The following is a 14,099-nucleotide window of genomic DNA, read 5'->3' on the forward strand; positions in this document are numbered from 1 at the left end:
TGGGGTTTTTTGTCACAACTTTTGTGTGGTGCTGATAACAGTACGGTTATTTAAAAAGTTACGCTTCCATATAACTGCATCCCTTTCGGTATTGTAAATCTTCAGAATTAATTTGCTTCCCTAGTAGCAGAACCCATCCCCCATGTGCTCATGAAGCCCGCATTCCACCCTGCAATGAAAGTAGAATTAATCTTGCGCTATGACTTTCCGGTCGTTGGGGGAAGGGGGCGCTAGTGATCCACTATGGTGCGTTATGGCAACTAACACAATCAGACAGTAGACTGGGGGTGCGAGAGGGAAAAAAAAGAAACAGGCTGAGCCACTCTTTGTTTCTAGCTAGCTAGCTAGCAGAAGAATACGGGGGAGTCGCCGGCGAAACGTAAATCTACAGACTGTAAGTCATTTATGATTGTTATGATCATCACAGAAAATTTAGATAGATAATTGACTTTTAAACTAAACAAATACTAAAGATGTAATATTAACTAAAGTATTAAAACGATACAGTTTGCCTGGTTAGGAGTCATGGTAAAATGGACATTACATCCTAGCCGCTACAGTGGTGGCGAGAGGGGAATGAATGAATTTTATTTGGAAGTGTAGCTTGAACGAAGGACTGAGCAAAGGGTACAGGAGGCGGGTTGGGTCGATCAGCTTGAAAAAAGAAAGACGTTGGTAGGTTCGGCTTTTGCTCCTCTCTTTAAAAAGTAGCTTTTTATTTAAATAAGCCCTGTCTAAACATGGAATTGGGGGAGGTAAGCATGGCCCGATATGTAGCTAGCTAGTATGGAATACTTTTGTCGTTTATTTGTCGAAATATTCCCACAGCTGTCCACGAACACGCTGTGTGAGCGGCATATAATGGGGCAGAATTAGAGACTTGGCTAGTTTTTCCATAACTTGTTTCAGCACCAATTTGTCTCTATGTATTTCGCTCTCACTGCTAGCTAGATAACGCTCGCTAGCTAAATAGGAACGCGATGAACTTGCTAGACCCTAGCTAAGCTAACGTTAGCTGGCTAGCTTAACTGTTTAGCATTGTCCTGCTTAGCGCATGTTTACAATTGAACAATTGCATTAATAAAATGCTTAGCGACACAAGTCATGAAGCGAACCCGAAGTGCTACTCAGTAGAGGTTTCAGCTAGGACTAGTGAACTAATGAGTGAGCCATTCAAGTTGCCGGCTCACTATCCACCTAGACACAGCGTTAGCAGTTAAGATGTTAGCCAGCTAGCGATCGGTCTACCGAAAATTCTTGCTAGTTAGCTATGCAAATTGACCGTGAAATGATAATGGTTGTGAGTGTTTAAGCTACCTTTTTCTTTTACCCGTCTGAAATAGCTACGGCAATACATAGAAGAATGTTGGGTAGTTTACCTGAACTAGCTATATAACGCTAGCTACAATGGTTAACTTTTGTGAACCCACACGTCCCATTGATTACATGATTTGTTTGCAAATAAGATAAGGCCAGCTAAAGTGATATCAAAATGGGTGTTTACGTGTGGTAATTAAAGCTTTTTAAGTAGCACGCGATATATTTATTCGAGTAACGTTTTTTCGTTTCTTGTTACACATTCACACGACTATAGGTTAGCTAGCTAGGTAAACCAGTTGGTATAACAATGGAGTTATCTACATAGGACATCTCTTTGTACCTCAGTTATTCATATTTGTGTTGTAACAAATGATAAACAGGATTTGGCATCTGAATATTAGTACGGCTGCATATTCTCGACTTGGTTGGGTATAGTTCATTACACAACGTTTTATCCTGCGATCAGTTCGGTGCTTTGCAATACGATAGTATTGCAGCTGGTCAACCTACAATTGACAAGTAAAACGACGCGGCTATATCACAAGCCTGTGCCTAATAACTGTGTGTGTGTGTGTGTGTGTATGTATATGTATATATATATATATATATATATATATATATATATATATATATATATGTATATGTGTGTATATGTATATGTGTGTATATATATATGTATATGTGTGTATATATATATGTATATGTGTGTATATATATATGTGTATATGTGTGTATATATATATATATATGTGTGTGTGTGTATATATAAAATATTTCAACGTGTGATTAATAGGTTCTTAGCAGAGCAGATAAGATACCTAATATTAGATAGCTAATATTCCAAATTAGATACCAAATATCTAATTGGTGTCTAATTGCTTGCTAATTCTAAATCCTGGGTTGAGCCAGACGTAAATCAGTTGTCTATTTCCAGTAATACCTTAAAAAACACATGAGAAGTATTTTCTGTGGTGAGTTTTTGTGTTTTAAGTTATTTCTGAAATGTTGGAATTCGGACGTTTGTTTCAGATCAAAGAAATTAAATGCCTGGCTGGTTTAATGCTGGTTTAATACCATTTAATAACAGTCTGACAATATACCAAGGCCAGGTATATTACTGTGGGTGAAGCTAAGAAGCCATATTAAAGCAGAAATCATTCTATTCATGGTTGCCATGTCCACAAATTTCCTGTTTACAGTTTGCTCTCTCTAATAAGAATGGTCTTTAAATCAAGTTAAACCACTTGCTAACATAGAACTTTTGTTTGTTTGGCTAACATTGGAGTTAGAAAAAAGATATATGCATCACCAGTGCAAGCAGCTTGATGTATATTTGTAAATCCCCATTCTAAAGTAAAGCTTTACTTTTGTATCTAGATGTCTTCATACTATGTGTTATTATTGTATACATAGTTATATCATGTTAATTGTAACATTTCAAAGAGGGTTTAATTATTATCTGTTTACATGTTTAGTGCTTTGCTTCACTCACTCCTCCTGGTTCTGCTGAGATGTCCACTCCGGACCCCCCCATGGGAGGGACACCTCGGCCCGGCCCTTCCCCAGGCCCTGGGCCGTCTCCAGGGAGCCTGCTGGGCCCTAGTCCTGGGCCTTCTCCTGGCTCTGCTCATGGACTGATGGGCCCCAGCCCAGGACCACCATCTTCAGGACATCATACAGGACCACCACAGGGACCCTCTGGCTACCCCCCAGATAGCATGCACCAGATGCACAAGGTGAATATGGATAAGTGGATATAGTAAATAATGTCCCTTGTTTTTGGTTTTTGTACTACTCTGTTTTGGATTTGTTGTGTTAGTGATATTATCTTTAAATGTGTGATTTGTTGTAATTTGTGTTGACATTCTGATTTTAAATTTGATATGGATTACATGCACAGAGTTAATATTTACATAACCTTTTGGGTGTTTTTACTTTAGAATTCTGTTTGTTGGTGCAATGCTAAATAAACTTCAAGCTGATGTCTACCTTTTCTTTATATAGCCTATTGACAGTATGCACGAAAAGGGCATGGCAGATGACCCTAGGTATGGCCAGATGAAGGGCATGGGCATGAGGCAGGGTGGCCACAGTGCCATGGGACCACCCCCCAGCCCCATGGATCAACATTCCCAAGGTAATTCACTGGCCTGCCATTGGTTAAAGAAATAAACTATTTGCTGTCCTACCAGAATAGGTTGTTTATTAAAGTGCACATGTTTACAGAGGATAGTGTCCAGTAGCATTTTAAACTGAAAAGCAGGAGAAATTCTGCATGATGAGCCTCGACAGCTATAAATAAGTTATGTCAAGATTTAAAAGAAAGCAAATGTGGTGGACACTCAGTGTTTGCTTTGCTTACAACTACACCCAATATTTACATATGAACCTATACTTAGTAGAGATAATTTTGGATCGAAAGTGTAGCTCACATTAACTAAATGTTTTTGTTTTCCATGTTTTGGTTTATTGTATATTTTGTTTATTGTATATATTGTATATTGTATATTTTGTCTGTTTCTTTGACTGGTTACTGCAGGTTATCCTTCTCCACTTGGTGGTTCTGAACATGCTCCAAGCCCTGTGCCCGCTAACGGCCCTTCCTCTGGCCCCATGATGCCCTCGGCCCCAGGTGGCATGCCCATTGAGGGTGGGGACCCTCAAGCCATGGGCCAGCAGAACCGAGCTGGTGGTCCCTCGGCTGGCCCAGGATCGGGGCCCAGTGGCGGGCCCACAGGTGCTGGAGGGCCAGGCGGCACTGGAGGCCCCACACCCTTCAACCAGAATCAGCTCCACCAGCTCCGTGCACAGATTATGGCCTACAAGATGCTGGCCCGGGGACAACCCCTGCCTGACCACCTGCAGATGGCAGTGCAAGGCAAGAGGCCCATGCCAGGCATGCAGCAGGGCATGCCCAATATGCCCCCAACAACAGGGCCTGGATCTGGCCCTCCTGGCCCTGGAGGACCTGGTCCAGCAGGCCCCAACTACAGCAGGCCACATGGTAAAACAGCAGTAGTCATGCTTACATTTTCTGTGATCCTATTGTGACCCAACCTATTCCCACTCTTATTTCTTTCTAATGGCCCCACTATATCCATGCCTATTCTCTTAAACAGCGTTTAAATCACTGGTAGATTTTGTAACTGAGCCACTCCTCTCCCTGAGATCAGTTAACATTCAATGTTTGTCTTGTAGAATTCAGTTACATCAGTATATAGCAATGGCCAACTAAAATGACTAGCGATCCTCGCCAGTGTGTTATATTTGCCCAAATGTCCAGCCCATGGGACTGTGTGCACTGGTATGTTTGAGAGATTCTGGCACTGCTAAAGATTTTATCTTGCCCTTCACTTGACTGTTTCAGGTGCAGTTCTAAGATGAAGCTGTTAAGACCTTAAGTATAATGATGTGTTACGGGGATAGAAACAACAGGCTGTATGTGCTCCTCTTGCAGGAATGGTAGGACCCAACATGCCTCCTCCAGGACCATCTGGAGTTCCCCCTGTTATGCAGGGACAGCCTCCCAACGGACCGCCTAAATCATGGCCTGAAGGTGAGGCCCGTAGTTGTTCTATATTTGTATTCAAATACTTCTGAAACATTTCCTGTGTATTTTCAGGTATTTCATATTGTGTGTTTGTGTGCGCGTGTGAATGCGCATATACTCAGGACCCATGGTGAATGCTGCTGCTCCAGCCAGTGCTCCTCAGAAGCTAATCCCACCCCAGCCCACTGGTCGGCCCTCCCCTGCCCCTCCCTCTGTCCCTCCAGCTGCATCTCCTGTATTGCCGCCTCAGACCCAGTCCCCGGGGCAACAAGCCCCACCTCCACCCATGATGCTTCATCCAAAACAAAACCGCATAACACCCATCCAGAAGCCTAGAGGCCTTGACCCTGTAGAGATCCTGCAGGAGAGGGAGTACAGGTGAGACAGAGAGATTTTTGTGATTAGTATTCTTGCACTCTGGTTTTTGAAACCAACCTGTAACTTTCGCTTTTCTCCTCTAGACTGCAAGCACGTATAGCTCATCGTATCCAGGAGCTGGATAACCTTCCTGGAGCTCTGCCTGGAGACCTGAGGACCAAAGCCAATATTGAGCTGAAGGCACTGAGACTCCTCAACTTCCAGAGACAGGTACCACACTGCCATGACGAACTTAGCAAATCGGAGTCTCATGAGAATAATTGCCCTGTCCTGTCACCCATCCCTGTCTAGGACTGTTTGTAGGCTATGATTGTGGTCTCTCTCCCCTACAGCTCCGACAGGAAGTGGTGGTGTGCATGCGTCGTGACACAGCACTGGAGACGGCGCTCAACGCCAAAGCGTACAAGCGCAGCAAACGTCAGTCATTGCGTGAGGCCCGGATCACAGAGAAGTTGGAGAAGCAGCAGAAGATCGAGCAGGAGCGCAAGCGCCGTCAGAAACATCAGGTACAAGATTGTTTTAAATCACTTCAGTTACAGGTTTCACTCAGTAGATGAAAGCAAACTTAACACAATGGTCATTTGATGATGGAATTGTTTTTTCGTTTCCCCTCCTCCTCCTTCAGGAATATCTGAACAGTATCCTCCAGCATGCAAAGGATTTCAAGGAGTACCATCGCTCCATCACAGGAAAGCTCCAAAAGCTGACCAAAGCTGTGGCCACCTACCACGCCAACACGGAGAGGGAACAGAAGAAGGAGAATGAGAGGATTGAGAAGGAGAGAATGCGGAGACTAATGGTGAGGACACACACCTGTGCATGCAAGCGCATGGCGACACATGACGCACAAATTCATGCTCGCCTCTAAATAACATGTCTTGGCCAGGCTGAGGATGAGGAAGGTTACAGGAAGCTGATTGACCAGAAGAAGGACAAGCGTCTGGCCTATCTGCTGCAGCAAACCGACGAGTATGTGGCGAACCTCACTGAGCTTGTCCGTGCCCACAAGGCTGCACAGGCCCTCAAAGACAAGAAGAAGAAGAAGAAGAAGAAAAAGGTACAACTCCCTTCTGTGGATAACAGGCTGCTCACATTCTGGAAGCTTCTCCACTGCTCCCCACAGTGATATTGATAAATGTTTTTGGCTTGTTATAGAAGACAGAGAATGGTGAGGGTGGAGCACCTGCACTGGGTCCAGATGGAGAGGTAAAACTAAAACACACTCGCACACACTCCATCCTTTAAACATGGTAAGGAGCATGAATACTGAAGGTTTTGTAAATTGTTTCTGTCAAATGGAGAGTTTTTAAATTCACTGTGCAAGTTCCTTGCCTTGTGGGAAGGTTTCATTATTTCCACTGCTGTATTGTTTATATCTATTTGTATATGCTTGTGAGTGAAGTGCCCACTAGAAGTGTGCTGTGTTAAAACATTTACGCCTGCCTAACAGACATTTGTCCCATGTGCCGTAGCCTCTTGACGAGACAAGTCAGATGAGTGACCTCCCAGTGAAGGTCATTCATGTAGACAGTGGCAAGATCCTGACCGGAGTGGACGCTCCAAAAGCTGGCCAGCTGGAGGCCTGGCTAGAGATGAACCCTGGGTGGGTGTGAACAAGGGGGTCAATCTGCGACATCAGTTTCCATGTGGACATTAGTTTGCCTAAGGTTCTGAGAGGTTTTGTCTGTTTGTTTGTTTTTGAATGTGTAGTAGTGTTTTTGTGTGAGTGGTCTTTTTTTCTTGATGTGCTGGTGAAGGTGTGGACTCTATTGCATTGAAGTTAAAGCACAAGCATTTGTAACCCAGCGCTTAATTATTGATACCATCACCAATACATTGCTACATACAGTATGACCTCTTTTTCTTCTTTGTTGCACTGTGGTTAATGGCTGTTTTGAAAGAAATGTAGTCATGCGTTTGTCCTTTGTAGGTATGAGGTGGCCCCACGCTCTGATAGTGAAGACAGTGGTTCAGAGGAGGAAGAGGTACTAAAGTGCGCGTGTGTGTACATGTATACACACATACATGCACAAACTGCTAATCACAGTGCCTGTAATCTTGTGACTGTGTGTATGTAGAGAGAGATGTGCAGTTCCCTGACCTCTCTCTGAACTCTGCAGGAGGAAGAGGAGGAGCCACAGCCTGCCCAGACACCAGCAGACGAGAAGAAGAAAATTCCAGATCCTGACAGCGAGGACGTGTCCGAGGTGGATGCTCGCCACATAATTGAGTGAGTAACTAAGCACCTTCATAGCCTTGGAATACATTCCTTTCAGTCTGTAGTGCAGCATGCATATGGTATTGGTGTATCCTGGAGGTGGAGGTAGTTCTAAGTCTCCTGCCTGGCTCCCCTAAAGGAATGCTAAGCAGGATGTGGATGATGAATATGGTAGCGCTGCGTTTGCCGTGGGCCTGCAGTCCTACTACTCTGTAGCCCACGCCGTGACTGAGAAGGTGGACAGACAGTCCTCCCTCATGGTTAATGGGACACTTAAGCAATACCAGGTAATAGCACCCACAGAATGAGAAGCATCATCTTATTCAAACTTTATTACTATGCCAACAGAGTAACTAATTCACTTTCTCACGCTTTCCCACTCCTCCAAACCCCCCATCTATCTGTCTCCCATGCCCCCCTCTGTTTAACAGATTAAAGGACTGGAGTGGCTTGTGTCTCTTTATAATAATAATCTGAATGGCATTCTTGCTGATGAGATGGGCTTGGGAAAGACCATCCAGACCATTGCACTCATTACCTACCTCATGGAGTACAAGCGTATCAATGGGCCCTTCCTCATCATCGTCCCACTCTCGTGAGTCTGACTTTCTCGCCTGTCCCTGTTCTCCCTCTCTTTCTGTCTATCTATCTTTGCATTTCCTATGCATTAAAGTGCTCCCACATGGGAATTTGTGTGTGTGTGTGCGTGCTTGATGTAGAGTGTCTGTTAGGTTTGCTAGTTTATATTAAGCCCAGCATATAATAGAATCCAGAAACTGCCTATCCCTTTTTTGTTCTGATGCCATCATCAGTGTTTTCATTCCACAGGACTCTGTCAAACTGGGTGTATGAGTTTGATAAGTGGGCCCCATCTGTGGTAAAAGTTTCATACAAGGTAATTAAATCTGTTGGGCATTTTCAAAAATAAAAACCACAGGGCTGATGTATCTTGCAAAACAAATGGACCTGGTGACCTCTAAATGGAAAAGAAGTGAGGTGTGTGTTTATCTGAGTGAAGTTGTTTCCTGTGGTCATCTCCTCAGGGATCTCCCGCTGCTCGCCGTGCCTTCGTCCCCATCCTGCGCAGCGGCAAGTTCAATGTGCTGCTCACCACCTATGAGTACATCATCAAAGACAAGCAAGTGCTGGCCAAGGTGGAGCCAGCGGCCCTTATCTTCACACCAGAGTAGAGCAAATGTAGAGATGGGAATGTGTTAGCTGCATTCTCCTAGAATAGAAGGGATATTGGTTCATTTTAAGTTGAGGTTTTCCAGAGTTAGCTTTGTCATTTTAATCGCTCTTTTATTTATTTATTTATTTGGTAGGGTGGAGGTGTTGAGACTTCATTTTAGGATGGTTTGCATCCTCTTTTGGATAGGATAAAGACATTTCGGAAGAATTCATTTCATGTCATGTACTCCCTTTCTCTCAGATCCGCTGGAAGTACATGATCGTGGATGAGGGCCACCGGATGAAGAACCACCACTGCAAGCTGACGCAGGTGCTGAACACACACTACCTGGCGCCCCGGCGCCTGCTGCTTACGGGCACGCCGCTGCAGAACAAACTGCCTGAGCTCTGGGCCCTGCTCAACTTCCTGTTGCCCACCATCTTCAAGAGCTGCAGCACCTTCGAGCAGTGGTTCAACGCGCCCTTCGCCATGACCGGCGAGAAGGTCCCGTTTTTCACTAAACTTTCACAGATGAAAAGAGAATGCTTGTTGGCAAATGTGTAGCAGCTTTGCTCTGATATTAGATATTGTGATATTACAGTTCATGTTGTTGATTCTGCAAAGTTCTGGATCTCAAGCATGCTCCTGGGCAACTGAGTGTTTGGTTAGTGACCAGGACACTGAGTGCCTGCCCCTGCCCTTTCCTCTCACTCTGCAGGTGGACCTGAATGAAGAGGAGACAATTCTCATCATCCGCCGCCTGCACAAAGTGCTCCGCCCCTTCCTGCTCAGGAGGCTTAAGAAGGAAGTAGAGGCCCAGCTGCCTGAAAAGGTATGTCGCTTGCTTACACACACACACACACACACACACACACACACACACACACACACACACACTTTCATTCAGTTTTTGAACTGTGACAATTTTCTCTGTGTATGTTTTGTGAAATTCCAGATTATCTGATGTTGAGCTGTGACTGTTTCTCTGTCTCTAGGTGGAGTATGTGATTAAGTGTGACATGTCAGCTCTGCAGAGAGTACTGTACCGGCATATGCAGGCCAAGGGAGTCCTGCTCACAGATGGCTCAGAGAAAGACAAAAAGGTAATGTTATGGTTGACCCGTTTCATCAGCGCAGTGGATTGGCTTATGCTGAACACTAAAGTGGGGTAACATCATTGATTATATGTACTGCAGGGTAAAGGAGGCACGAAGACACTGATGAACACCATTATGCAGCTAAGGAAGATCTGTAACCACCCATACATGTTCCAACACATTGAGGTAATACAAACATATCTAGCATCTTTGCTTCTGTTGCTGCTTGTTTATTGGATGAGCCTGACTTTTGGCCTGTAAAACCACATTTCTTGTGCTTGGGTTTTTAGGAGTCCTTCTCTGAGCACTTGGGCTTTACAGGAGGTATTGTTCAGGGGTAAGCACAATATTTAAAGTGCTCTTGTTGAACAGAGGTTTCAAATAAAGGTCTACCTACCAACCAGTGCATTTCCGCTCGCTGTCCAGGCCAGACCTATATCGGGCATCTGGGAAGTTTGAGCTCCTAGACCGCATTCTGCCCAAGCTCCGTGCCACCAACCACAAAGTCCTGCTCTTTTGTCAGATGACCTCCCTCATGACTATAATGGAGGACTATTTTGCATACCGCAATTTCAAATACCTGCGTCTGGATGGTGAGTGCACCCCTCTTTCTGCCTCATGCCTTTCCAATTACCTGACACAATCTAGCTAAATCAAATCTGTTCTATGCTACCTAAGATCTTTTTCGAGCTTAAATAAATTTGTGTGCGTGCGCGTGCGTGTAGGAACCACTAAGGCTGAGGACCGTGGCATGCTATTGAAGAACTTTAATGATCCAGCCTTTCAGTACTTTGTGTTCCTGCTGAGTACCAGAGCCGGAGGCCTGGGGCTCAACCTGCAGTCTGCTGACACTGTCATCATTTTCGATAGCGACTGGAACCCCCATCAGGTAAGCCAGTTACTCAGTGGGGCGAGAGAGAGAGGGGCCCCCTGACGTTAACTTTGTACCCCTTAGGTTCCCTTCTCTCTCTTCATACATTCCTGTTGTGAGCTCACTTCCTCCTGCCTGCATTTTTCTTCCTTTCACTCCTCAACTCTGCCCCACCCTGTTCTCCTAACTCCTCCTCTGGTGTCTTGCAGGACCTGCAGGCCCAGGACCGCGCCCACCGCATTGGGCAGCAGAACGAGGTACGCGTGCTGCGCCTCTGCACTGTCAACAGCGTGGAAGAGAAAATCCTGGCTGCAGCCAAGTATAAGCTCAATGTGGACCAGAAGGTCATCCAGGCGGGCATGTTTGACCAGAAATCGTCCAGTCATGAGCGCCGGGCCTTCCTGCAAGCCATCCTGGAACATGAGGAGCAGGACGAGGTGCAGTCTCCTTTCTGCTGTGGCTGTTATATGCTGATCCATGTGCTGCAACTACCCAAAACATATTTATAATTAATATGCCAGCTATTTTTTGTGGGGTGGGAGTATCTAGGTGGCAACTGATGATATCCAAAATAAAGTCAATTTTAGATGATAGTGGCTTCTTTTATGAATAAATTGTTCCTTTCCATTGATTTTCCTTGACCACTGGCTTAAACAGGCTTCCTTGTTTCCTGATTTGTTTTTTTGTTTTGTTTTATTTCCCGCTCAATGTAGGAGGAGGATGAGGTACCAGATGATGAGACCGTCAATCAGATGATAGCCAGAAGTGAGGAGGAGTTTGATCACTTCATGGTAAGTGTTTCAACTCGCTAACATCCATTGTGGCTCTAACATCAGCTGACCCAGACTACACCTGTCTTTGTTTTGTTCAAACTCTGACCATGTTCTTCTCCTCTACCACACTCATTTGCATTCTTTTGCCCTGCCCTCCCTGAAGCGGATGGATCTGGACCGGCGCCGTGAGGAGGCGCGCAACCCCAAGCGCAAGCCCCGGCTCATGGAGGAGGATGAGCTGCCCACCTGGATCATGAAGGACGACGCCGAGGTTGAGCGACTCACCTGTGAGGAAGAGGAGGAGAAGATGTTTGGTCGCGGCTCCCGGCAAAGGAAGGAGGTTGACTATAGCGACTCACTCACAGAGAAACAGTGGCTAAAGGTGAGTGGAAAGAATGGGCAATTGTCTCCATCCCACTGCTGATCTTTTCCCTCAGGTTTTGCCTACTTCCTTCTGATTAGATACTTAGATGGAAGAACCTCAGTAAAATTGAGAGTTCTGTGTGGAATGTATATAATTCAGTTATGTTTTCAGCTGTCATGCTTTTAAAGATTCATTGTGCTTTGTATTGCATACACTATGCCTGCAGTTTTTAAACTACTTTGTTTAAATACCTTTCATAGACATTGCACGCTCTCTCTTCTCTCTCAGGCCATAGAGGAGGGCACACTAGAAGAGATTGAGGAAGAAGTGCGGCACAAGAAGACGACTCGGAAGAGGAAAAGAGACCGGGACATTGACCCAGGCCCGGCCACACCCAGCTCCAGTGGTGGGCGGAGCAGAGATAAGGATGATGACAGTAAGAAACAGAAGAAACGGGGCCGACCTCCTGCAGAGAAACTTTCACCCAACCCCCCTTCCCTCACCAAGAAGATGAAGAAAATTGTCGATGCCGTCATCAAGTATAAGGACAGGCAAGTCATATCAGCTTGCTAGACTTACCAATGATGTCTACTGTTTAATATAGATGATTAGCTAATTTGCCAGATTGATTAGGGTAGTACAAGTACTGTGATTTGTTGAGTATGTCCTGAGTCACAGATGTAGTGTTCATGTTGAGTTTAGAGTTTTCTCCCAGGTCCTTATGTTTGGACTTGTATAGTGTGCTAAGTCTGTCTTGTTTGCTGTCAATGATAGCAATGGCAGGCAACTGAGTGAAGTCTTCATCCAGCTGCCTTCTCGCAAGGAGCTGCCTGAGTACTACGAGCTCATTCGCAAGCCCGTGGACTTCCGTAAAATAAAGGTACCTTACAGGTCCACCAGCTGGTACTGAACTTGCATGTGTGTTTGTGCATTTGTTTTTCTTTACCCAATAACAAAAAAACCTGTAAGTGGTTCTAAGTAAAAATACAGCTTACAACTTAAATTTAAGTTACTACGTTAGAAAATTGACAGCATTACATGGACTGTAACCTTTTAGATTTAATCTGTTTTAAGATTAATGGATTCAAGCATGCATACATCAGCAGTTTCTACAACTGTGTTGGATAAACCATACAGAGGTGTTGGTGTGTGTGTGCGCGTGTGCAGGAGCGCATTAGGATCCACAAGTACCGCAGTCTCAACGACCTGGAGAAGGATGTCATGCTCCTCTGCCAGAACGCTCAGACCTTCAACCTGGAGGGATCGCTGGTAAGGGTCTCCACTGCAACGTGAGCCATGAAGCAAACGTGCTTCTAAATAGCTACGCTGCGCTCAGGCTCAGCATATCACAGCACATAGGCAGGAAGAACAGTTTCCCCCAGCCTGCTCAGTGTTTTGTGACTGTGTGTCTCAGATCTATGAGGACTCCATTGTGCTGCAGTCTGTGTTCACCAGCGTGCGACAGAAGATTGAGAAGGAAGAGGACAGTGAGGGGGAGGACAGTGAGGAAGAGGAAGAGGAGGCAGATGAAGGGTCAGAGTCTGAATGTGAGCAACCTCTTATTCCTAGAGAAAGAGATAATATAAGAGTATATATGGGCCAAGGAGTGGCATGAATGTGTGTGTGTGTGTGTGTGTGTGTGTGTGTGTGTGTGTGTGTGTGTGTGTGTGTGTCCGTCCGTCCGTCCGTCCGTCCAGCGCGCTCGGTGAAGGTAAAGATCAAGCTCAGCCGTAAGGAGAAAGCTCTGGAAAGGGCCAAAGGCAGGCGGCGCACTGGACGAAGCTCACGGCCAAAACCTGTGGTGAGCGACGACGACAGCGAGGAAGAGCAGGAGGAGGTAACACTCACGTGCTTATCCATAGACACCCACTGGGGTCACACACGTGCTTATCCATGCACAACCAATGGAGGTGCACACACCGACGTACACGCATGCTTATCTATAAACACGCACTGGAGTCACACACCCGATTTATATTAAATTACATGCTCACAATGGATTGAACCTTCTATTAAATGGTCCATTTATATTATCCACCGCATAGATAATTTTGTTTTCCAGTCAGTAAAATACTGGGAATTGTAATGAAAGTGTGTGTACACAGGTACATGCTAGCAGTGCTAATCTTCTTTTTCTCCATGTTGCTTGCTTTTGTTCTCACAGGAACGTTCTGCTAGTGGCAGTGAGGAAGATTAAGTCTGCAGCTTGATCAAATCTTCCTTTTTCTCCTCACTTTGGAGAACCTGATCTGGACATCATTTTTACTGTAGACCAGACCAACCCAGTGATGAAATCTAGTTTTACCCTAGATCTTTTGTTTGGGTGTTTTTGTTTTGTTTTTTTTTGTTGTTTTTTT

The 14,099-nt window shown here is 45.1% G+C and overlaps 1 protein-coding gene across 3 annotated transcripts; it reads left to right on the top strand.

Moving 5' to 3' along the window:
• The first annotated feature begins 254 nt into the window (after positions 1 to 254).
• On the top strand, positions 255 to 14,099 carry smarca4a (SWI/SNF related BAF chromatin remodeling complex subunit ATPase 4a). 3 transcript variants are annotated; one of them, XM_035525056.2, is made up of 34 exons: positions 255 to 394; positions 2,796 to 3,056; positions 3,325 to 3,457; positions 3,860 to 4,324; positions 4,778 to 4,876; positions 4,993 to 5,248; positions 5,332 to 5,458; positions 5,581 to 5,754; positions 5,874 to 6,047; positions 6,135 to 6,305; positions 6,404 to 6,454; positions 6,721 to 6,851; positions 7,179 to 7,233; positions 7,369 to 7,478; positions 7,606 to 7,753; positions 7,898 to 8,061; positions 8,295 to 8,361; positions 8,510 to 8,620; positions 8,899 to 9,141; positions 9,356 to 9,469; positions 9,633 to 9,740; positions 9,834 to 9,920; positions 10,025 to 10,071; positions 10,161 to 10,327; positions 10,460 to 10,623; positions 10,815 to 11,042; positions 11,319 to 11,396; positions 11,542 to 11,760; positions 12,031 to 12,293; positions 12,517 to 12,622; positions 12,910 to 13,011; positions 13,157 to 13,289; positions 13,440 to 13,579; positions 13,907 to 14,099. In XM_035525056.2, the coding sequence occupies exons 2-34, from the start codon at positions 2,832 to 2,834 to the stop codon at positions 13,937 to 13,939; spliced, it is 4,893 nt and encodes a 1,630-aa protein (XP_035380949.1). In that variant the 5' UTR covers positions 255 to 394; positions 2,796 to 2,831; the 3' UTR covers positions 13,940 to 14,099. The 3 variants fall into 3 exon arrangements, with proteins under 3 accessions (XP_035380949.1, XP_081567288.1, XP_081567289.1); XM_081711162.1 differs by having other exon boundaries at positions 6,407 to 6,454; XM_081711163.1 differs by lacking the exons at positions 255 to 394; positions 2,796 to 3,056; positions 3,325 to 3,457; ... (11 more) ...; positions 7,606 to 7,753; positions 7,898 to 8,061 and having other exon boundaries at positions 8,341 to 8,361; positions 8,510 to 8,555.

This window comes from Electrophorus electricus, chromosome 3, assembly GCF_041902795.1.
Source record: "Electrophorus electricus isolate QZ-2024a chromosome 3, ASM4190279v1, whole genome shotgun sequence".
Taxonomy (NCBI): Eukaryota; Metazoa; Chordata; class Actinopteri; order Gymnotiformes; family Gymnotidae; genus Electrophorus; species Electrophorus electricus.

Coding starts and splice junctions, on each gene's coding strand:
- smarca4a (XM_035525056.2), top strand. CDS start 2,832: ATGTCCACTCCGGACCCCCCCATGGGAGGGACACCTCGGCCCGGCCCT. Junction 4,325..4,777: donor CAACTACAGCAGGCCACATG/GTAAAACAGCAG, acceptor CTCCTCTTGCAG/GAATGGTAGGACCCAACATG. Junction 11,761..12,030: donor CAGAGAAACAGTGGCTAAAG/GTGAGTGGAAAG, acceptor CTTCTCTCTCAG/GCCATAGAGGAGGGCACACT.